This window comes from Rousettus aegyptiacus, unplaced genomic scaffold (genome assembly GCF_014176215.1).
Source record: "Rousettus aegyptiacus isolate mRouAeg1 unplaced genomic scaffold, mRouAeg1.p scaffold_m13_p_17, whole genome shotgun sequence".
Taxonomy (NCBI): domain Eukaryota; kingdom Metazoa; phylum Chordata; class Mammalia; order Chiroptera; family Pteropodidae; genus Rousettus; species Rousettus aegyptiacus.
The window spans coordinates 25185861-25207568 of NW_023416292.1; the positions used below are offsets into that span (position 1 = coordinate 25185861).

General features: G+C 64.7%; 3 protein-coding genes across 4 annotated transcripts; 2 read left to right on the forward strand and 1 right to left on the reverse strand.

Annotated features, from left to right (window-relative positions):
* The first annotated feature begins 1253 nt into the window (after positions 1-1253).
* On the forward strand, positions 1254-6093 carry GBA (glucosylceramidase beta). The gene is made up of 11 exons (XM_016166266.2): positions 1254-1431; positions 1818-1905; positions 2161-2352; positions 2477-2623; positions 2910-3043; positions 3241-3413; positions 3642-3879; positions 4173-4397; positions 4785-4948; positions 5253-5369; positions 5460-6093. The coding sequence occupies exons 1-11, from the start codon at positions 1255-1257 to the stop codon at positions 5563-5565; spliced, it is 1761 nt and encodes a 586-aa protein (XP_016021752.2). The 5' UTR covers position 1254; the 3' UTR covers positions 5566-6093.
* A 3-nt stretch (positions 6094-6096) lies between these two features.
* Positions 6097-11753, reverse strand: MTX1 (metaxin 1). The gene is given in 9 exon segments (XM_016166267.2): positions 6097-6430; positions 6508-6662; positions 7073-7149; positions 7276-7461; positions 7628-7720; positions 9170-9249; positions 9392-9461; positions 10449-11010; positions 11722-11753. Coding segments are annotated over 9 exon segments (1470 nt in total). The 3' UTR covers positions 6097-6215.
* THBS3 (thrombospondin 3) lies at positions 11686-21490 on the forward strand. 2 transcript variants are annotated; one of them, XM_036234833.1, is made up of 23 exons: positions 11686-11830; positions 12865-13071; positions 13595-13851; positions 13948-14050; positions 14838-14864; positions 15056-15138; positions 15224-15275; positions 15399-15547; positions 15962-16102; positions 16332-16409; positions 16797-16949; positions 17141-17251; positions 17339-17446; positions 17739-17898; positions 18180-18298; positions 18405-18457; positions 18713-18906; positions 19072-19250; positions 19361-19409; positions 19579-19775; positions 19964-20136; positions 20956-21095; positions 21177-21490. In XM_036234833.1, the coding sequence occupies exons 1-23, from the start codon at positions 11752-11754 to the stop codon at positions 21233-21235; spliced, it is 2871 nt and encodes a 956-aa protein (XP_036090726.1). In that variant the 5' UTR covers positions 11686-11751; the 3' UTR covers positions 21236-21490. The 2 variants fall into 2 exon arrangements, with proteins under 2 accessions (XP_036090726.1, XP_036090727.1); XM_036234834.1 differs by lacking the exon at positions 11686-11830 and adding an exon at positions 12614-12629.
* Positions 21491-21708: the final 218 nt, after the last annotated feature.

Consider the following 21708-nt stretch of genomic DNA (forward strand, 5'->3'; position numbering starts at 1 on the left):
TTCCCTGTGGTGCAACAGCTTGTCACCTCCCCGCCCCGTGTCAGGCCAACTGCGGGCGATGAGTAAGATGTTCCTTGACAGAACTCTGTAAACACAGGCTTGACTTGCTGTCATATTTAGTGCCCAGCAGCGCACGAGACACACACGCTATTGTGTTTAGACCTCACGACAATACTGTGAGGTAGGAGCCGTCACTCCCCTCACTCAGAGAAACAGAGGCTTAGAGCTATGGAGCTGTTTCCTGAAGGTCGACCAGCCAGCAGGTGCGGGGAGCCAGGTTTCCCGCCCGGCTGGCCTCAGAGACGCTGCTAAGCGCTTCGGGAAGCTGGAAGGAGACATTATCCATTCTACCTGGAGCGTATCCAGAAACACTCACTGAGACGATACACGAAAAACAAAAGGGCACAACAAACAAGTCGTTGCCGAGCACATCCTCTGCGCCGGGCGTGACTACCCCGCGAGGTTCGGTGTCACCTGTGTTTGGCGGGTGGCGGAACAGGCTGGGAGGCAGGAGTCTGGCAGGGCCTGCTTGTGGGCGCCACTCCCACCAGGGCATGAGTGACGGGGCCCATGCGCGCGATGCTGCAAGAGCGGCGACACCCCCTTCTCACACCCACTGGGGATCGGCCTTGCGCAACCCATCCGGCCGCCCAGCTGCTTTCCACAGCCTCCCTGTCCCATGAGAAACGAAAAGCAGGTATCGCACCGCATCTGGCCGGAAGCCAGGGGCTGGGGGGCGCCGTGCGGACCACCTCCTCCCTTCAGCCCACTTCGCCCTCCTTGTGCTTTGCTGCTTACTGTCTGCCTTCTCCTCCCTGAAGCCTTCCAGGATAACCCCCCACCGTGGAGCGTCCCTCGAGGCACACTCGTCACCCTTTGCCTTTATCTATAATAACCTAGGCGTCTGAATCCCCTGCGTCACCCCTCTGCAGGATGAGGACTGCCTTCATCATCTCTGCCCCGTGTTTTGCACAGTGGAATTCTTTTGATTAGTATCGGCTTGTTAGTATCACTTTCACATTTTTTTCTCAAGAAAGCAATGTGGTTTCCATCTTCTGAGATTCGGGAGCCTCGCCCCAATTCCTCGCTCAGATGTCTGATCCAGATTCTTCCTGAAGTTGTCATCTACACATGCCTTCCGGGATTTTGCAGGGCGTGTAATCGCCGACAGCCCAGGGGAAGCCAGTCGCCCTTTACAAATATGGTTGCCATTGCCTCACTTCCTGTATCATGTGACTCTCCCATAGGCATCACATGACCAATTCATTCCATTATGCGGAAATTAACCCGCGAGGCTCATCTGGTGTCTATAGCTACCCAGGTTCCTGCATCCCTGTTCTTATTCTGCAAACGCTCTGTCCCCTCCGAGGCTGGGGAGCCCTGCAGTCCTCCTGTCCGGTGATGGAGCTCCCCCCGAGTCCTTCCAGAGAGGTGAGTGGGCCGCGGCTCCCAGCTGGTCTTTGCCCCTGGAATCCTGGCCATCCAGGCTCTGGAATTCCGTGAATGACAGACTCTCCTCGAACTCAGGCCCTCATGGCGCTCTGATGGAGGGACCGGTGGAGGCAAGGGGGAGTCGCGGGGGGAACCGGGTGCGGAGAGGGGTGGAGGAGGGTCCTGGCTGGGGTGCGCAGAGAGCTGCACAGCAGAGGGCTTGGAGGGAGGGCTGTCGCTAGCAGAGGGCCCGTGCCGTCCCTCTTAAAGGGACGGAGACTAGGCTGCGGGCATCCATCAGCAGCCGAGAGCTGCCCGGGAAGGCAGTGGAGGGGTGAGGGGTGGAGAGGGGCTTGCCTTCCAGTCACTCCTCACTCCGTTCTCAGGAATGGCCCAAGCCCCTGGGCAGGGGAGGCACCCTGACTGCCGGCCTCACGGGATTGCTTCTACTTCAGGCGGTCTCCTGGGCATCAGGTGAGCGAGTTGAGGAGGAGTGTAGCCCCGATGATGCTCCCTTCTGCCTTGTGACCCTCTCGTGGCCTCTGGCCAACTGGTGTGAACTTCAAGAGGTGCTCAAGAAATGCTTTTGAGCGACTGAGGCAGCCTGGGGCTGGGGGTGCAGCGAGGGGGTTTTTGAAACCGGCATCCAGGCCCTCCTTCTGACCAATATGCCTTCCCCTCGGCTTCGGCCTTCAGCCCTTGTCCGCTCCTGTGCTTCCTCCCCCCCAGGTGCCCGCCCCTGCAGCCCCAAAAGCTTCGGCTACAGCTCAGTGGTCTGCGTCTGCAATGCCACATACTGTGACTCCCTTGACCCCCTGACCCTGCCTGCCCCTGGCACCTTCAGCCGCTATGAGAGCACCCGCAGTGGACGCCGGATGGAGCTGAGTCTCGGGACTGTCCAGGCCAGCCGGACGAGCACAGGTAGCCGCCACGGCCTCCCCCGCCGGGCCGGGCTGGGATCGCCCCGGCGCTGAGCCAAGCTCGTGGTCTCCGCGGGCTTTCTCCTCTGTCACTGACGCCCTCGATCCTCTGCCGGCGTCCTCAGGGCTGCTCCTGACGCTGCAGCCGGATCAGAAGTTCCAGCGAATGAAGGGCTTTGGAGGGGCCATGACGGATGCCGCCGCTCTCAACATCCTTGCCCTGTCGCCCCCCGCCCGGGACCTGCTACTCAAATCTTACTTCTCTGAAGAAGGTGAGGGGGGGCGGGGGGAGACGACAGTGCGCCCGGCTCTCGGACGTCTCCTGTGACCCTGACTTCCACCCACCCCTGACAGTCGGGGCCTCTCTCGATGCCCGCCGAAGTGGGGTTGTCCTACCCATCTTCCGCTGAGTGCTTGGGGACTCTCGGGCCCAGGAGGCCTGTGCTCCTCCAGGCGCCCGGCTCCACAGGCTCCCACCCAGGAGCCCCAGCTCCCGTTGGCTGGCCCCCACATTCTCCTGATGACGCAGGCGCCCATATCTCAGTCTTTTTTCTGCAGGAATCGAGTACAACATCATCCGGGTACCCATGGCCAGCTGCGACTTCTCCATCCGCGTCTACACCTATGCCGACACTCCCGATGACTTCGAGTTGCACAACTTCAGCCTCCCGGAGGAGGATGTCAAGCTCAAGGTCGGCACGGGCCGCCTGGTGGCATGCAGGCCTGGTGGCTGAGAAGCCTCCGGCTGCTCGGCCTGGCCCTTGCGGTTCTGCCCTGGGGGGCGGGGGGGGCGGGGGGCGGGGCTGGCGCAGGCCTGACGTCGCTCTGGTTGGGCCAGCCTGTCTGTGTTCCAGCTCTGAGTGCCCCTCCTCACTGCCTTTCTTTCCAGATACCCCTGATTCACCAAGCCCTAGAGATGGCCCCGCGCCCCATCTCACTCTTAGCCAGTCCTTGGACAGCCCCCACTTGGCTCAAAACCAATGGGGCAGTGAATGGCAGGGGGTCACTCAAGGGTCAGCCGGGGGACCGCCACCACCAGACCTGGGCCAGATACTTTGTCAAGTAAGGGAGCAGCAAAGCCATGGGGTCTGGACCAGCCTCCCCTCTTGGACACCCCACTCTGTGTCCCAGCCTGGTTCCACGTCCAGATGTGACTCTCCTTAGCTCGCCTTTTGGCCTTTCAGACTTGGGACCCCGATTCTCGCCCCCCCGCCCCCGGTTGGGCCTCCTGCTCCCCAGGGCCTCGGTCCCCTTTGTGGGTCACGCTCACTCACACCCGTCACCTGCTAGGTTCCTGGACGCCTACGCCAAGCACCGGTTGCGGTTCTGGGCGGTGACGGCCGAGAACGAGCCTTCCGCAGGGCTGCTTAGCGGGTACCCCTTCCAGTGCCTGGGCTTCACCCCCGAGCACCAGCGCGACTTCATCGCCCGTGACCTGGGCCCCACCCTCGCCAACAGCACACACCGCGACGTCCGCCTGCTCATGATGGATGACCAGCGCTTGCTGCTGCCCCACTGGGCCCAGGTGGTAAGGCCCAGGACCTCCCTGCGGTGGCCTAGTGACCCCCAGATCGGCCGCGCACAGGTTCCCGGAGCACCTTCCCTGCCCTGACCCGCTTCCCAGAGCACTCTGGGCTGGGTCCAGGGGCCCAGGTGGCACCCTGGGGTGCCGTGGTGGCGACGGCCCCCTCTGGAGCTCCATGGTTGTCACTTTGACCTCCTCTGGTTACCGTCACCCATTGTCCACCTCGCAGGTCCCCAGCGCAGGGCCCAGGCTCAGCGGCTCCCGCTCCCCAGGTGCCCTTCCTCTTCCCTGCGCAGGTGCTGGCGGAGCCGGAAGCAGCGAAGTACGTTCATGGCATCGCTGTCCACTGGTACCTGGACTTTCTGGCTCCAGCAAAAGCCACCCTGGGGGAGACACACCGCCTGTTCCCCGACACCATGCTCTTTGCCTCAGAGGCCTGTGTGGGCTCCAAGTTCTGGGAGCAGAGCGTCCGGCTGGGGTCCTGGGATCGCGGGATGCAGTACAGCCACAGCGTCATCATGGTGAGCGGCCTGTCCCCCTCCGCACGAAGCGGGCCGCCCGGCCCCCGCCGAGTCCCGCCGAAGGCCGACACAGGCCCCCCGCCCCCGACTTTCCCCGCTGACTTGCTCTTTGGGGCAGATTTGGGGATGTTGTGATCCCTGCCTCGCCCTCCCTTCGCAGATCTGTGCGCCCTGTCGCCCTTCCCCAGTATGCTTCGGTCGGGGCAGAGCCTGCCTCCCCTCCGCGACTTCTCTGGGGAGCCCCGCCCTCACCACCTGTCGCCTTAGATGACAGAGCGCCTCTCACAGGGCAGAGGCGCCGGGGCCCTGCTGCGTCCCCGCCACCCTTCAGGGCGCCATCGGGGACCCAGGGTGAAGCCGCGTCTCTCTGCCCCGTCCCTACCCTAGAACCTCCTCTACCACGTGGCCGGCTGGACCGACTGGAACCTGGCCCTGAACCCCGAAGGGGGCCCCAACTGGGTGCGCAACTTCGTCGACAGCCCCGTCATCGTAGACATCGCCAAGGACACGTTCTACAAACAGCCCATGTTCTACCACCTCGGCCACTTCAGGTGAGTGGGGGCGGGCTCGCCCACGCGGGCGCGGGCCGGCGCCTCCCGCTCGGCTTACGTCAGCCCACACGAGCACAGGAAGGCATGTCGGGTGGGAACTCGGGAGGGCACACCTGTCCTTCTTGCACCATTGGGGCGGGAAGTGACAGATAACCCGCGAGCGGCTGATGCTGGGGGTGGAGGGCAGGGTGTGCCAGCCCGTGGCCCGAGACCTGGACGGTCGGGGCCGAGCTCTGGCAAGGGTCTGGCAGGCCCCCTGGGAAGGGTGGGCGGAAGCTGTCCTCAGGTGCCTGTCCCCACCCAGCAAGTTCATTCCGGAGGGCTCCCAGCGAGTGGGGCTGGCGGCCAGTGAGAAGAACGACTTGGACACGGTGGCACTCGTGCGTCCCGATGGCTCTGCGGTTGTGGTCGTGCTAAACCGGTGAGAGCAGCAGCAGGGCCCGGGACAGGGCTGGGGACGGGACGGTGGCCTCGGCAGGAACAGACGCTCAGCCTCTCCCCGCCCCCTCAGGTCCTCGAAGGACGTGCCTGTCACCATCAAGGACCCCGCCGTGGGCTTCCTGGAGACCATCTCGCCTGCCTACTCTATTCATACCTACCTGTGGCGTCGCCAGTGACCGAGCAGAGACAGCGGCCGGCGCCCGGGCTCCACATGGACATTAAAGGGACAGAGTCGGCTCGTGCGCTGTCTGTGCCTAAGGAGGGTGCAGCAGCGCCGGGCGAGCTTCAGTGACGTAAGCCCAGGAGCAGTGGTTTGGGTGACTCACTCTGCCCTCTAACTGCAGCCAGGGCTGGAGGCCCCTTGGGAAGCTCCAGTGGCCCCCACTCCCGGGCTGTGTGAGTGTGTGCTCTGTGCTGCTTGCCTGTGGGAGCTGGGCCGAGGCCCGGGGTGAGCTCACTGTCTGTGCAAACACGAGATGGGGGTGGGGGAGGGTAAGGAAAGGCGGGGGCGGGAAGCTGGACCCAGCCCCGAGAACTGCCTGTCTTTCCTGGGGGTGCAGAGCAGGCCCCCTGGGGAAGCATGTCAGCGTCCGGGCACAGGCAGCTAGGAGGCCCATGACCTGGGGGGGCTCAGGCCCCCAGACGGCCCCTGGCACCAACTAGGAAAAACGGTGGCCCCTCAACAGAGAGAATGTCTGACCTCAGTCGTGTGAGCAGGTTTATTGTGGGGGAACACCCCAGTTCCGGCCATACCAACGACGGGGAGACACGGGGACCTCTGGAATGCATGACAGTAGAAAAAGCAGTCCTGGGCACGTGAGGACAATCACTCGTCTTCGTCCTCCTCGGCCATGCCCAGGCCCCGTGTGCCAGGTGTCCGGGCAGGCGCTGCCCGCTGGATAGAGACGATGCCGCTGAGCACGGCGTAGCCCACCATGGCCACCAGCCCCGCCAGCACGGACAGGACCTGGTTCCGGCGCCGGTTCGGCTCCTCCTCCGTCTCTGGGCCCGCTGGAGTCTGGCGTGGAGGCGCCGCCTCAGCTGAGGGGCAAGGAAGGAGGGTGGGCGGGGGGCTGGCGCCCGGGGCCCTGCCCGCCCCCCATCGGGGTGCCCCTTACCCCCATCCCAGGGGAAGTAGAGGCTGAGGATGTGGGTGCAGTAGGCGCAGAGGTTGTGCAGCCCCCGCAGGTGGGCCTGCAGCTTCCCGCTCGGCAGCTTGGTCTGCAGCAGCAGCGCCAGGTAGCTGAACACAAAAGCGTCCAGGGAGGCGGGGCTGAAACAGAGAGGGGGCGGGGTGGAGGATGGCGGCCTGGCCTCGGGGGGTGCAGAGGGTGCAGCGGGGGCCACCAGCGGAGCGGAGGAGGACGCCCCACTGGACCTGGTACGGGGAGGGCTCCCCAGGTGGCGCCAGCCGGGCCCTGACTGGGACTCCATCCCAGGGCTGCATAAAGGGCACATTGAGTGCCCCACGGCCCCGCAGGCCCCTCCTGTGCCTGGCAGCCCTCCCGCGCCCCTGCACCACTGGGGTGGCTCCAGCCCCACACACACAGCCCCACTGTCACCAGACCCAGGGTCTGTCCCGAGGACCTCTCGCCCAGAGCCTGAACCCACCCCAGGCCCTGCGGCTGCATCTGAACCCACATCTCCTTCCAAGCCACCTCACTGCCCTGGAGTCACACTCACGCATCTCCAAAGAAGAATTTCTGAGAGCCCAGGCGCTGGGACAGGAGGGTCAGGCACTCCCGGGCCTCTTGGTACAGCTGCAGGGGGGACACAGGTAGGCTTGCGGCTGCGGGCGCCGCACCGCCTCCCCTCCGGGGCGGTCCCGCTCCTGGCCGTCATCCTCGGGGCGCCTCTCATACAACAGCCCCCTGTCCCAGAGGTACCTCCTTCTCCAGCTCGTCCTCACTCTCAGGCCTCTGCTCCCCACAGAGCAGCAGCTGCAGCCGCTCCATGTGCTGCCGCTGCATGCGGCCGGGTAGGAAGAAGTTAAGGGGAAAGGGCATGGCTTCCGCGTACCACTTCCGAGTCACTTCCACGTAGTTCTTGGTGTCTACCCAGAAAGTATGTATCTGCGTTGGGCGAACGGGAAGGCAGAGGCAGGTCTGAGCCAGTGCACCTGCTAGACTCCGGCCAGGCTTCTGATCCCCGTGCTGCTCCAAGCCCGGGGGGCCGGGGGCTGTGCCTCGCCCCCTCCCACACTGGCCATGAGCACCAAGGAGGTCTGGGCACACTCACCAGCACTGGGAGCAGCTTCTCCTCCAGCAGAGACATGAAGGCCAAGGTGTCTGCCCCTTGCCGGGCAGACAGATCGTAATCGGCATTGTACTTCTGTGGAGGAAAGGCCTGCCATGATGTGGATGCGGGGGCTCCGGGGCACTCCCCCGGGGTGCCCTGTCTGGTACCTCCTCGCTGGCCTCTGAGTGCAGTAGAGGGAGAATAAAGAGCTTTTCCCGCCGAGGCTCCTGGCCTGGGCACAGACAGTAGCCTGTTTCTGTTGGCGCAAAGCCTGGGCCTGGGAGCCTGTTGGCCATCGAGGTCCCGCGCCCCTGGGAGAGGAAGGCCCGGCCGCAAACCAGGAGCAGCTCCCGGAGTTTCCACGGAAAGGTGGCGCCGTGCCCGCTGACGGCAGCCTCCTCGCAATAACTTCCCCAGCCCAGGCACCTAGAGCTAACAGTGGATCTGGGCCTCCATCCACACCTCAGGACTACGGGACGCCATCCGCGGCTCCTGGGACCCAGTGAGCCCCTGCCCTGGGCCTCCTGCCTTGTTCTCTTGACGCCCAGCTCTTGGCTAGTTCTTCTATTTCATTCTGTGGTCCAGGCGCCACCAGCGCACACATTCCAACCGTGTCCCCAGGCCTCAGGCTGCCACCCCTTCCTAGGCTCCACTGTCTGGTGCTCATGCCCCCCTCCAGAGCCCCAGTGAGCTTCGTCCCCAGATAACCTCTTAGGCAGGATCCTGACATCTCTCTGAGCTTCATTTTCTCCCCTGCGGGCTGGAGCACTAATCTCTTTCTCTCGGTGTGGCTGTGTTAGGAAAAGACTCTAGAAACCGGCAAGCTGTGCTCCTACAGAAGGAAACCCGGCAGGAACCTTGGCTTTTTCCTGGCTTCCCTCTCTCCATGCCTCTCAAGTCTCCACTAATTCCCCAGCTCTTTCATTTTGGGGAAAATCGAAGGCAAGAAGAGGGTCGCACTTCTGACGGTGTGTTCCCAGTGGGAACCAGGCTGTAGGAGTTGGCAGGACCCTTGGAGAGCATCCTGACTAAGCCCCCTAGTTTTACAAATAAGGAGCTTATGGCTCTGAGACCTCGAATGACTTACCAAAGGTCACACAGTCAGGGGAGAGGGAAGAGCATAGCCCAGGCCGCCCCCTTCCACTTACAATGCCCTTCCGACTTCCCCGCCTGGCTCTTAAGCCTTGTCCATCCTGAGCCCCTTATCCCGCCTGCCCTGGTCCCTGAGAAAAGGGCAATGGCCCTTGGAAGTCCCTCTCCGGTCCCATTTTCAAGGGCCCCATCTGAGCCAGCTGCTCTCTTCCGCTCTCCTTTCCCCCTTCCTGGTGTCGCCGTCCCCACAGGCAGAAGGCACGGTGCCTCCGGATGCCTCCGCAGCGCCCCAGCCGAACCTCTGGCCTGCTGTTTACCGCGTCACACCACGTGTTCCTTGCAGCGCCGGTCACCCACCTCTAGCTTGGCACATGCCTGGTACTCAATAAATGGGTTGCACTGAACTGACTGAACTTTTTCACCAGCGGTCCCCCTCCCCGAGCCACCTACCTCTTTTCGAAGGTGGGTGATGATCTTGTGTGGCACTGAGATGACCTCTCCGAGACTGGTCCGAAGGGCAGGCAGAGCTCCTGACATTGAAAAAGAAGTCTGCACACCAGACCCTTAGCTGCCCACCCTCACGAATTGGCACCTCATCCTTATCTGTCGCCCTGTCTCCTGCCCCCTCCCCAAATGCTCCCTTCTTTCCCCCTCTCCGGGGACACTGGGTACCTGAAGGGCTGCGCCAGGGGTTGGTGATCTTGTGCATCTTGAGTGGGGCACCAGTAAACCTGGCATAGGTCTGCAGGGAAGAAGCAGGAGGCAGAGAGGTCAGGGACGCGGCCCCCACAGCGGAAGCAAGAAGAGAAATAACATTTATTGAATGCCTTCTGTGATACGATCTCTGCTCAGCATTTGCCTCGTACCCAAAAAGAATTGAATAACACTGTGTCCATTTTACTATGGGCAAACGGGGCTCAGAGGTTATGGATTCTCCATGATTACAAGTCAGCCAGGAAAATTCTTCCCTCTGTCTCCTCTCTTACTACTCGCCTGGTGAGCACCTACCCTCAGAGGTTTTTCTAACACTTTCTCGGAAGCACTGACCGTGCGCCTTTGGCAGTCTCCAAGGCCTGTTCCTGCTTATACCTTAGACCTGCGCATTTTATTACACTTCTTTGCTGTCATGTCTGCCTTTCTGTGAACAACTCCAGGGGAGAGACCAAGTCATTTACCTTAGCGTGCCAATGACTGGTATTTGGAAGACATCTAATACTGCTTATTAAATAAAGGAGGGAGCAAATGAGTGAGATGAACTGGTCTGACTCCAAAGCTCTTTCTACAGAGCCTGGCTGTGGCCCCTCTGGTTCCATAAACAAGCTCAGTAAATGCTGTTTGGTGAGGTGGAGGAGGAGGAAACGGGGGCGGAGGAGAGGGCGGCTGTGGGGGAGACAGGAATGCCAAGACTGAGAACTCTGACATTCCTCGGCTTTAGGAAACTCCGGATGAAGAAAGCGCACCGAGAGAAGGGATCTGCCCAAGGTCACACGGCCAGTCAGTGGATGGGCACGGACCACGACCCACTTCTTGAGCCCCCGACCAGGCTTCTTTCTAACGCTGCGCAAAACCCGATCAGCTAAGGCACAGGGCACCGAGCCCACTCCGAGCCCACGCTCTTTGATGGCCTCAGTTTCCCCCACTGCGCCCGTGCTGAGGCGCCCCGGTAAAATTCGGATGCCCCCTCCCTAGTCCTCCAGGGCGCAGCAGAGGGCGCCGGCGCCACCCTCACCAGCACCGCCAGGCTGTCCAGGTCCACGGACGGTAGCCCCCAGCCCCCAGCCCAGCAGAAGAGCTCCATGGGCGCCGCCATCTTGCCCGCCCTCTGTCCCGGAAGCACCTCCCTCCGCGCTTCGCCGACCCCGGCGCGCGCCCGCCCCTGGCCGCCGCCCCGCGTGTCGCGCGAGGCCGGGGGCGGAGGGAGGCCCGGGAGGCGGCGGGGTGGCGCGGGGCGGGCCCCGGGGCTGCAGGGGCGCGCGGCGGCTCCGGGCGCGGAGACGGGCGTCGGGGCGCCTCGGTCGAGGGGAGCCCAGGAACCGCCGAGAAGCGGCAGGCTGGGAGCAGGGGGTCTCGCGCGTCCGGGCCGGCCCTGGGGGCTCGCGCAGACCTGCACGTGGCCGGGACTGCGCTAGGGCCCCTTAGGGCTCGGCCCCGAGCACAGGCTGCGGGGGGGGGGGTCCCCCGAGGCGCATGTTTTCCACAGCGCGTTATGTTTGGAGCCGGCCCGCGCCGCTTGTCGCCATGGAAACAAAACAGGGGCGGTGGCGGCGGCCGGAGCGAGGCCGGGCTCGGGCCTGGGTGGGGGGAGGGGAGGAGGGGCTCGCAGGCTGTCGCCTTGGTAACGGGAACCGAGGCGCCCCCCGCTTCATCCGGGTCGCGGCCTGTCAGGCAGTACCCCCGGTGTTCGCGGCCTGGCCCCCCTTCCTGGTCTACTTCTGTTCCCGGTGTAGTTTCCTTCACTGCGACCTCGCTGACGACCAGGTTCACACAGTTCCCTTTGGACGCTTCCAGGTTTTCCCAGGAGGAAGGGAAAACGGAGGCACAGGCGCGCGACAGGGGACCCCCGCCCTCATAAAGGGCTCTTGCCGGGTCTGAGCAGCATGCTCCGTGCCCCGTGGGCACTGGAGCCAGCGAGGTTCCACCACTCCCCTGGCATCCTCTCACGCCAGCTGTGGAATAATGCCCACTGTCGGGCACTGCCTTCCCCAGCTGTGACCCAGAAAACAGTAGCACTTGGTCGTGGCCCTCTACGACGAGGTGCCGGGAGAGAGGAGGCAGCAAGGCGAGAGCACCACTGGGGGGAGGCTGGAGGCAGCGAGGCCTCCGGGGCCCTTTCCGGCTGCCCCTGGTTCCCTGAGCTGGGGATGCCTCTAGGGTGATTGGCAGCTCTTTGTTTCAGCCCCCCCTCACCCGCCGGCTGGCCCCCCCTCCAACTCCCCCTTCCAGTCCCTCCGCCCCCCGCTCCTGCTCCCTCCGCCTAGCCTTTTCCCCTCCCAGCCGCCTGCCTGCCAGGGGTAGTGAGCCGGCTGAGCGGCATGGAGACACAGGGACTTCGGGGGGCCCTGGCTCTTCTCCTCCTTTGCACTTTCTCATCTGCCAGTCAGAACCTGCAGGGTAAGCCCGTCTCCAGCCTCGGCCTGCTCCCGGTTTGCCTCCAGCCTAGTAGCAGGGAACATGTGGGCCAGGGTAGAAGGCAGAGTCGTGAAATTGAGCGGAGGGAAGCAGAGTGGGTGAATCATGGCCCGTGGGGAGGAGTGAACAGCAGAGGTGGGCAGGTGAGGGGGACTGGCCAGGGCCAGCATCAGGCCAGGGCGCAGGGCTCAGGAGCTGGATGCTAGAGCTGCCCGGCCGGGTGGTGCCTGAGCATCTGCAGAGCCCCACTGTGGGGAGAGCAGCGCGAAGGTGGGCGCGCCGTGTGGGTCCCTGGGCTGCCTGGTCCCCTGGCTGCTGCTGGCTGTCCGAGGACAGAGTGGTGGGGGTGGGGACGGAGAGGTCCGGGCTCTCCCGGAGGTCTGCTGCCGGGCCAGGCCTGTGGGTGTGGGAGAGGTAGCTGGAGCAGATGACACAGGCAGATTCTTCACTGGCTGGGAGGGAAACCACAGATTGGCCAGGACACAGGAGGCAGAGGAGCTGGGTCCTACATGCCCCAGGGAGAGAGCCCGACAGTGGGAGGCGGGAGCCCTCAGCGGGCAGCTGTTCCCGACCGGGGCGAGTGTGCGGAGTGCTCGGGGTGGGAGGAGGGGCGTCGGGGGCGTGGAATGAGCCGGAGCCCGCCGTGGAGGGAGAAGCTGCCTGCCCTGCGTGCTCTGCCGGCACCAGGTGCTACTCCTGCCTGCCGCCGGCACAGTGACTCCCTTGCGCCACCTGGTGGGGACATCTCAAGTTTGCGGGGCACTGTTTCTGTTATTTCCAAGTGAGCCTCAGGCCTGTGGGTCCCCAGAGGGTGGCAGACCCAGTGTGGAGGGAGAGGAAGGCACGATGCCCGGTCCTCTGAGGGCAGCAATGTCGAACTCGAGGAGGTGGCTAACGTCGTCTGGTGGTGGGGTGGCGGGGAGGGATGGAGGGCGCCACACCCGAGGGCTCAGGGGAGAGGGCAGGCCCTAGCATTTGACCCCTTTCTCTGACCTCGATAATCCCCGCCTGGCCAGTGATTGACCTGCTGACTGTGGGCGAGTCTCGGCAGATGGTAGCTGTGGCGGAGAAGATCCGGACAGCGCTGCTCACAGCTGGGGACATCTACCTCTTGTCCACCTTCCGCCTGCCCCCCAAGCAGGGCGGTGTCCTCTTTGGCCTTTACTCTCGCCAAGACAACACACGGTGGCTGGAGGCCTCTGTCGTGGGCAAGATCAACAAAGGTGACTGGCGGGCACCTGTTCTGCAGTGGTGACCCTTCTGGGCACTCTCCTGCATGCCCACTCCCCGCCCTTGGTCATTGTCCCTGGGCTACACCGGGGCTGTGGACCCTTCGGGCTGTGTCCAGGCAATGAGGGGCACTTGGCATGGGATGTTTAGGAGGTGCTTTGGAAGGCTGGGTGCCCAAACAGGGTGAGGCCAGGCATTTGTAGGGTTGGGGTGTTGTACTTGGGGGTGCCTAGGGGCAGGGGAGGGGGAGTCATGGAGCATGCAGGGGCACAGAGAGGGCCCTCGTCCCTGAGGACCAGCTGCCACCTGGTATGGCACAGAGTGAGCTGATGTCACTGAGTCCTAGTCTCTGATGGGAAAGACGCGTGCTGTGTACCTCCTCCGTGCCCAGCGTTGAGAGGCAAGGCCGGGCAGAGGGGCGTGGCCCCGGAGATGGGGCGTCCAGAAGAGCTGACCCAAGGCGTGGTGGGGGACGGGGTGGGGGCGGGGCCCGCACTGAGCCCCGCTCCCCGGCAGTGCTGGTGCGGTACCAGCGGGAGGACGGCAGAGTGCATGCGGTGAACCTGCAGCAAGCGGGCCTGGCCGACGGGCGCACGCACACGGCGCTGCTGCGGCTCCGCGGCCCCGCCCGCCCCAGCCCCGCCCTGCAGCTCTACGTGGACTGCAAACTGGGCGACCAGCACGCCGGCCTTCCGGCGCTGGCCCCCATTCCTCCAGCGGAGGTCGATGGGCTGGAGATTAGGACCGGACAGAAGGCTTATTTGAGGATGCAGGTGAGCAGGAGGAGGGCACCCCGGGGGTTCTGGGGAAGCGTCTGCCCCGGTGGGAGCAGTGGGTCAGCCCTCCCGCCCCGCTCTGCTCCTGCCCAGGGCTTCGTGGAGTCCATGAAGATGATTCTGGGTGGGTCAATGGCCCGGGTCGGAGCCCTGAGTGAGTGTCCGTTCCAGGGGGACGAGTCCATCCACAGCGCAGGTGACACAGAGACTTCCCTTAGCCGACATCCCCGCCCCCACAAAGCATCCTGGGGTCTTTGGTGACTCATCCTCTTGGCCTCTCTTAACACTCGTTCCTTTGGTCTGCCTGTTCGCGGCACTGTGACCCTGCTGCCCCAAATCTCCTTCACCTCTGACACCGCGATCTCCAAAATAATGCCGCCAACCCCGGGAGCCATGTGGGTCATCCCATCTAGCTGGGTGGCCAGGACAGCGCTGTCCCAGGGAAGAGGGGGACTCTGGGGAACTCCGAGCGGGGCGAGGAGGCTGGCCGCTCGGTCTTGGTTTTGACGGAGATGAGGGTCCTGGGTCTTTTAGCTCCTGCTGGCGGCTGTCACCTGCCAGCAGTTTCTCTGAGTGTCGTTCATCCGCTCCGTCCCTCTGACAGGGACACACAGAGGCTCTTAGTTACCTAAACAAAATGCCATTGCTCCCAGGTGTTTCAAAGAAAGGGCTCTTGGCGTAGCACCTTGGGGGGAAAGAAGTGGGAGGTCTTGGGGCCCTGGCCCTGCGTTGGGGCCCCTTGCGTGGGTCCCTTCGGTCACTGTCGAGCCCGGGAACCAGAGGGGTTGGGGCTTTGACCGTGAGGGGTTGGGGCAGCTCTCCCTCTCCGCGCCGCTCGCCGTGGCCGCCCTCCTCCTGCCGCCCGGCAAGCCGTCTTTGTTCCGAGACTCTGGCCGTCTGTCCCTGTCCCTTCTCCTTCCCCTTGCCAGCCAGGCCCCTCGCCACGTCCCTGCTCTCTGACCGCGTTTCCCCTTCCTCCCCAGTGACCAGCGCACTCCACTCCATCCTAGGTGAGGAGGCCCGAGGCGGCGGAAGGGGCCCGAGGTGGGGAGGAGGTCCCCGGCTTCGGCAGCCGCCTGCCCCCGAGTCCTCTGTGCCGGGAGCGGGGGGCGGGTGGGCGGCCCTGGCAGGAGCTGGCCCGTTACCCAGCGGGGGCCAGGCCTGTCCCAGCTCTGAGCCGCCACGCCCTGGGCCCTGACAGGCGAGCAGACCAAGGCGCTGGTCACCCAGCTCACCCTCTTCAACCAGATTCTGGTGGAGCTGCGGGACGACATCCGAGACCAGGTCGGAGGGGGCCAGCGAAGGGGGCGCCGCCGGGGGCGGGTGGCAGAGGCTGAGCGCTGACTCCCCCCGCCCTTCTGCCCGCCAGGTGAAGGAGATGTCCCTGATCCGAAACACCATCATGGAGTGTCAGGTGTGCGGTGAGTGGGGCTGTGGGCGGGGCTCCGGGGGGCTGCGCTGTGCTTTCAGCCCGCGGCTCTGGCCTCTGCTTCTGGCCACCTGAGGGGTGACCTCTCGTCGGCTCTGGCCACGCCCTCCCCCAGGCTTCCACGAGCAGCGTTCCCACTGCAGCCCCAACCCCTGCTTCCGAGGCGTGGACTGCATGGAGGTGTACGAGTACCCCGGCTACCGCTGCGGCCCCTGCCCACCTGGCCTGCAGGGCAATGGCACACACTGCAGGGACATCGACGAGGTGGGGGCGCCAGAGCCCGGGGTGGCACAGGGCGCTGGGGGCGGGATCAACGAGGTGGGGCGCCAGAGCCCGGGATGGCACAGGGCGCTGGGGGCGGGCGTTCGGAGAGGCCCCGGGAGCCGGGTGGTGAGCGTTGGTCAGGAGCAGAGCGACGGGGTTAGGACAGATGCCGGCTGGAAACGCCCCGTGAGTGCGGGCGGGCGTCACACCCCTGGGCAAAGGCTGGAGGGCCGCCTGGGGGCGGTGCTGGGAGCGTGGCTGGCCAGGACTGAGGGAGGCCGGGGCGGGGGGGGAGGGGTGGGGGGGTGGGCTCCGGCCACTGCGCCATTGGGTGGCGAGAGCTGCAAACGGGAGACCAGGAGCCGTGTCCCAGGTCACAGGCAGGGGCCTGACCTCTCGTCATCTGGTCCGCAGTGCGCTCACGCTGACCCCTGCTTCCCTGGCTCCAGCTGCATCAACACCATGCCCGGCTTCCACTGCGAGGCCTGTCCCCGAGGCTACAAGGGCACACGGGTGTCCGGTGTGGGCATCGACTACGCCCGGGCCAGCAAGCAGGTCAAGTTCGGTGGAGTGTGTAGACGAGACAGCTCGGCCTGGCAGGGGCCGGGGCTTCTGGGTTGGCCGTGGGGCCCTGTGATAAACGGGATGAGGCTGCCGACTTACCCGCTGGCTTTGCGCTGCCGTGGGGTCTGGGCGTCGTGTGGGTGTCCGCAGGCGAGCCCGCCCTCGCCTGCGTCTGAGGGGACCCGCACAGGTCTGGCTCTACCCGGCGTCTGCCCCTCAGGTCTGCAGCGACATTGACGAATGCAACGACGGCAACAATGGTGGCTGTGACCCCAACTCCATCTGCACCAATACGTTGGTGAGCTGAGCGCCCCGAGTGCATCTGAGGTGGCGGCGCGTGCACCCCTCCCGAACTTCCTGCCCCTTCTCTTCCTCCCCCAGGCGCCGCGCATAGTAGGTGTCCCCCGTGGACTCGGTCTGGGCTCCGGTTCGTGCTAGCTGTGACCTTTACCAAGTCGTTCGGCGTTTCCGAGCCTCTGTGTCCTCACTTGGCAAATGGGGCTCTGACCCGCTTGGAAAGGCTGTCGGGAGAACCTGGCGGAGATAACCGACAGGTGCCAGATGACCGGCACGGTCCTGGCACGTAGCTGAGTGCCCACCCTGAGCCCTCGGCTGGGACAGTGCGGGCCCTGGGAGCCTGGCAGGCTGACCCTGCCTCCTGCGAATACTGCTTCCTTGTGCTTAGGGCTCTTTCAGGTGTGGTCCCTGTCGCCTGGGCTTCCTGGGCAACCAGAGCCAGGGCTGCGTCCCGGCCCGGACCTGCCACAGCCCAGCCCACAGCCCTTGCCACGTCCACGCGCACTGCCTCTTTGAACGCAATGGGGCAGTGTCCTGCTTGGTGAGTGGGGCCTGGGGCTCGGGAGGAAGAGGAGGCGTCTGGGGGGGGGGGGGAGGGCTGGCTGCGGCCTCAAGGGAGAGGAGGGCAGGCCTGGGCCTGGGAGGTGGTTGGCGAACCTGGAGCCGGAGCGGGGGGGGCGAGGACGGGGGAGTCAGCCCAGACCGCTGACACGCAGCCTCCGCGTTGCCCAGTGCAACGTGGGCTGGGCCGGGAACGGGAACGTGTGCGGGCCCGACACGGACATCGACGGCTACCCGGACCAGGCGCTGCCCTGCATGGACAACCACAAGCACTGCAAGCAGGTGCCGGCGGGCGGGCGCGGGGCAGGGCGGGCGCCCGGGCCAGCGCTGGCTGCGGCTCACCCGGCCGCCTCCTCCCCCGACCCTCAGGACAACTGCCTTTTGACACCCAACTCCGGGCAGGAAGATGCGGATAACGACGGCGTGGGGGACCAGTGTGACGACGATGCCGACGGGGACGGGATCAAGAACGTCGAGGTGGCCCCGGCGCCCCGCCCCTCCCACTCCCATGCCGTTCCTCACCTGACGCCTTGTCCCATGCACCCCCAGGCCCCCGGCAGCTCTCCAGGAAGGGCCCCAGTATCCCCCGTGAGGGGAGCAGAAGGCTGGTGGCCAGGACAAGGTGGACCACCTGGAGGTTGGGTGGGCGGGACTGCGCCAAGCAGGCGGACCGTTACCAGTTAGTGGCTGCAGACAAGGGTACAAGGACCAGGGGGTGCTAGGTACCCAGGGGTTCAGGGGAGACTTGACTCTTTCCCCTCCACACCAGGACAATTGCCGGCTGTTCCCCAACAAGGACCAGCAAAACTCAGACACAGATTCATTTGGTGATGCCTGTGACAACTGCCCCAACGTTCCCAACAATGACCAGAAGGACACCGATGGCAACGGGGAAGGGGATGCCTGTGACAACGACGTGGATGGGGATGGTGCCAGCCTGGGCCGGGGGCGGGGGGGCGGCCGGGAGGCGGGGAAGTCTGAGGACTGGGGGGCCGTGCTCGTGGGGGTCCGCGTGGGTGAGGGACCACCTGCGCCAGGTGTCAGTGGCCACGTGAGGCAGGCCACAGGGTCAGGCAGGGAACTGGCAGGAGCGTGAGACAAGGGATGGGCGCTTCCTGAACAGCTGTCCTCCAGACGGGAGACAAAGCTTGGGGCTTTTACTCACCTGGGAGAGAGTGTGACGACCCTTGGCTGTCCCCACGACTTCTAGGCATCCCCAATGGACTGGACAATTGCCTTAAAGTCCCCAACCCCCTTCAGACAGACAGGGATGAGGATGGGGTGGGAGACGCCTGTGACAGCTGCCCCGAAGTGAGCAACCCTACCCAGGTACAGGGCGCTGCAGGGGCGGGCTGGGGGCCGGGCGGGCGGTGGGAGGTGTCGGCCCCTCTCTTCCGTTACAAAGAGATGGCGAGCACGGGCGCCCGTCTCTCAGACAGACGCAGACAGCGACCTGGTGGGGGACGTGTGCGACACCGACGAAGACAGGTAGGGCCTGGGCCGAGGGGCGGCGGTCTCGCGGGCGTGCTCCGTTCTCCCTGGGGTCGGCCTTGACGCTCCTCGCTGAGCCGGTCATTCCCAGTCTCCCCTGCGCACTTACTGCGGAGCCTCCCACCTGGCCTCCCACCTGGCCGCCCGCCGGGGGTCTGGCTGAATGGAGGGCGCGCCTGACTCCTCAGCAGGGGGCAAGGGAAGGATGTGGTACCTTTAGAGCCTTTATTTGGTGCCTGTTCTTCTGCGCAGTGATGGGGATGGACATCAGGACACCAAGGACAACTGTCCACAGCTCCCCAACAGCTCTCAGTTGGACTCAGACAATGACGGACTTGGAGATGAGTGCGATGGGGACGATGACAATGATGGTGTCCCAGATTACATGCCTCCCGGTCCTGATAACTGCCGCCTGGTACCCAACCCCAACCAGAAGGACTCAGATGGTGAGGCTGAGGCCCCAGAGGGTTGGACCTGTGCAGGCTTTGCTCAGGGAGAGGCGGCAGGCCTTGCTGCGGGGCGGGCAGTGGGTCAGGAGCGCAGGGCCCGAGGGCAGGTGCTATCGGATAGTGGCGGTGGCCGGGGCCTTAGCGCCTCGCCTCTCCGGCCAGGCAACGGCGTTGGTGATGTGTGCGAGGATGACTTTGACAATGACGCGGTGGCCGATCCCCTGGATGTGTGCCCCGAAAGTGCAGAGGTGACCCTCACAGATTTCCGGGCCTATCAGACGGTTGTCCTGGATCCCGAGGGGGATGCTCAGATCGACCCAAACTGGGTCGTGCTCAACCAGGTACTAGGGCAGTGGGCTGGGCGGGGGCTGTCAGCATGGACCCTGGGCTGGGCCAGGCCGAGGAGGGCGATGTGCCCGGCTCACGGCTCCTCTTCACTCCCCACCACCAGGGCATGGAAATCGTTCAGACCATGAACAGCGACCCCGGCCTGGCCGTTGGTATGTAAGGGACACCCAGTCCAATTTCGGTCATTTCCAAACAGGGCTCTGATGGGGGCGCAGGGCGGGGGGCGAGCTGGCCACACGGGCAGCAGGCGTCCCCTCCACCCCCGCTGCTCGGTGGGCCGCCTGTAGCTCTGCTGCCCCTGACCTTGATCCCATCCCCCAGGGTACACAGCCTTCAACGGGGTGGACTTCGAAGGCACCTTCCACGTGAACACGGTGACCGATGACGACTACGCGGGCTTCCTCTTCAGCTACCAGGACAGCGGCCGCTTCTACGTGGTCATGTGGAAGCAGACGGAGCAGACCTACTGGCAGGCCACGCCCTTCCGGGCTGTTGCGCAGCCCGGGCTGCAGCTCAAGGTCCCGCCGCTGCCCAGGTTCCCCGGTCTGGGGCCCTTTCCCAAACCTCCCCCGCCTGAGCAGGAGCCCTCCTACCCAGAAGTGGGCTCCCTAGGGCTCCAGAACATTCTCCTGACCACCCTGCCTTCCTTTTACTAACCTCACTCGGGTCCGGTGGTCGACCGCCCGGCTTTGCCCACTTCCCCCAGGCAGTGACATCGGTGTCAGGCCCAGGCGAGCACCTCCGGAATGCCCTGTGGCATACCGGCCACACCCCTGACCAGGTCCGGCTGCTGTGGACAGACCCCCGGAACGCGGGCTGGCGCGACAAGACCTCCTACCGCTGGCAGCTGCTGCACCGGCCCCAGGTCGGCTACATCCGGTGAGGGCCCCGCGCCGGCCTTGCCTCCACCTTCAGCTGGGACTCACTGGTGACGCCGTACTCAGTGCCTTCGTGCTGCGGGCCGGACGGGGACCACCGGCCTCCGTCTTCCCCCTCCCCCCTCACCGCAGGCCCGCCGCCTCGGCCCCTTCCTCCCTGCATCGCGGCCGCGGCTCTGTTGGGCACGTCCCCCCTTTCCTGTGCCCCACTCAGCGCTCTGTAAGCCCAGGCCGGACTGAGAGAGGCACGTGACATCCAGCCCTTCCACCCCTACAGCTCAGAACCTGCCTCAAGGCCTCTGACCTGGAAGGGACTGTGATTCGCAGAGGCGCAGGGCAGGCCCCAGACACAGCTCTGGGAGCAGAGCCGAGGCCTCTCCGCTCCGCTCCGGCCACAGCTCTGCATCACCTAGTTGGTGGGATGACAGGGAAGGGAGGGCAAGTGGCCAAGAGCCCAGAGTCCAGGCACTTGGGTTGGTTCCCTTTAAGGTGCCTGGGGCTGCGGGGTGCCAGGGCAAGGCAAAAGGGGGGTGGACTAGAGCCTGGGAAGCGGGTGACTTCACCCCCCAGCTCATTGTGCTCATCGTCATGGCAACCCAATCCTCGCTTGGAATGCGGCTGCTGCTTTGAGATGCAAAGGGGGCTGGACAAAGAGCCAGGGGCCCCAGGCCTGAGAAAAGCACCCCCTTCCCTCCCCTTCCCCTCCTCCCTTGTCTCTCAGGCCTGGTGAGCTGAGGGGGGTTGGGACTGAGCAGGGCCCCGGCATGGTGGCAGTGTTCACTGGCACCCTAGCACCAATAGAAACCTTTATCCTGGACAGAGTGAAGCTCTATGAGGGTCCCCAGCTAGTGGCGGATTCTGGGGTGATCATCGACACGTCCATGCGAGGGGGGCGTCTTGGCGTGTTCTGCTTCTCCCAAGAAAACATCATTTGGTCCAACCTCCAGTACCGATGCAACGGTGAGCCCCTGCTCGCGGGTCAGCCGGGCGCCCAGGCCCTCGGGCAGTCAGTCCCTGACTCAGTGGCTTCTCCTTCCTCAGACACCGTCCCCGAGGACTTTGAGCCATTCCGGAGGCAGCTGCTCCAGGGAAGGGTGTGAAGAGATGGCTGCCGGATCTGGAACCCTGATTTTTAGACCCTTTGGCCTTGGGGGCCATCCTGGAGGCCCCAGGGCCTAATCTACAGCCCCTTGGCCAAACACAGACCCGCCTCTGGCACCCGCCGGGGGTCCGGCCCCAGAGGGGTGGTGACCCCAATGTTGAGGAGACAGGAAGTTTTCAAGGGGGTATTTCTCAGGTGTTAACCCCAGGAGAGATTAACAGCACGTTGCCATAAAGTTCCAGTTGTTTTCTAAGCCAGTGCAATTACTTCTTTTAGGGGGTTTCCAGGATGGTGTGGGAGCAGGGAGGAAGCGGAGGGAGGCGAGGGAGCAGGCCCGGCAGCATGGAAGTTAGCCCGAGAGGAAGTCTGGCCCAGTTTGGGGCACAGCGAGGAAGCTGCTGCATGGGGGTTAGGCGAAGGACGAGGTGCTGGTCGGGGGATGGCTGAAGTCCTCCCGGCCCCACTTACCCA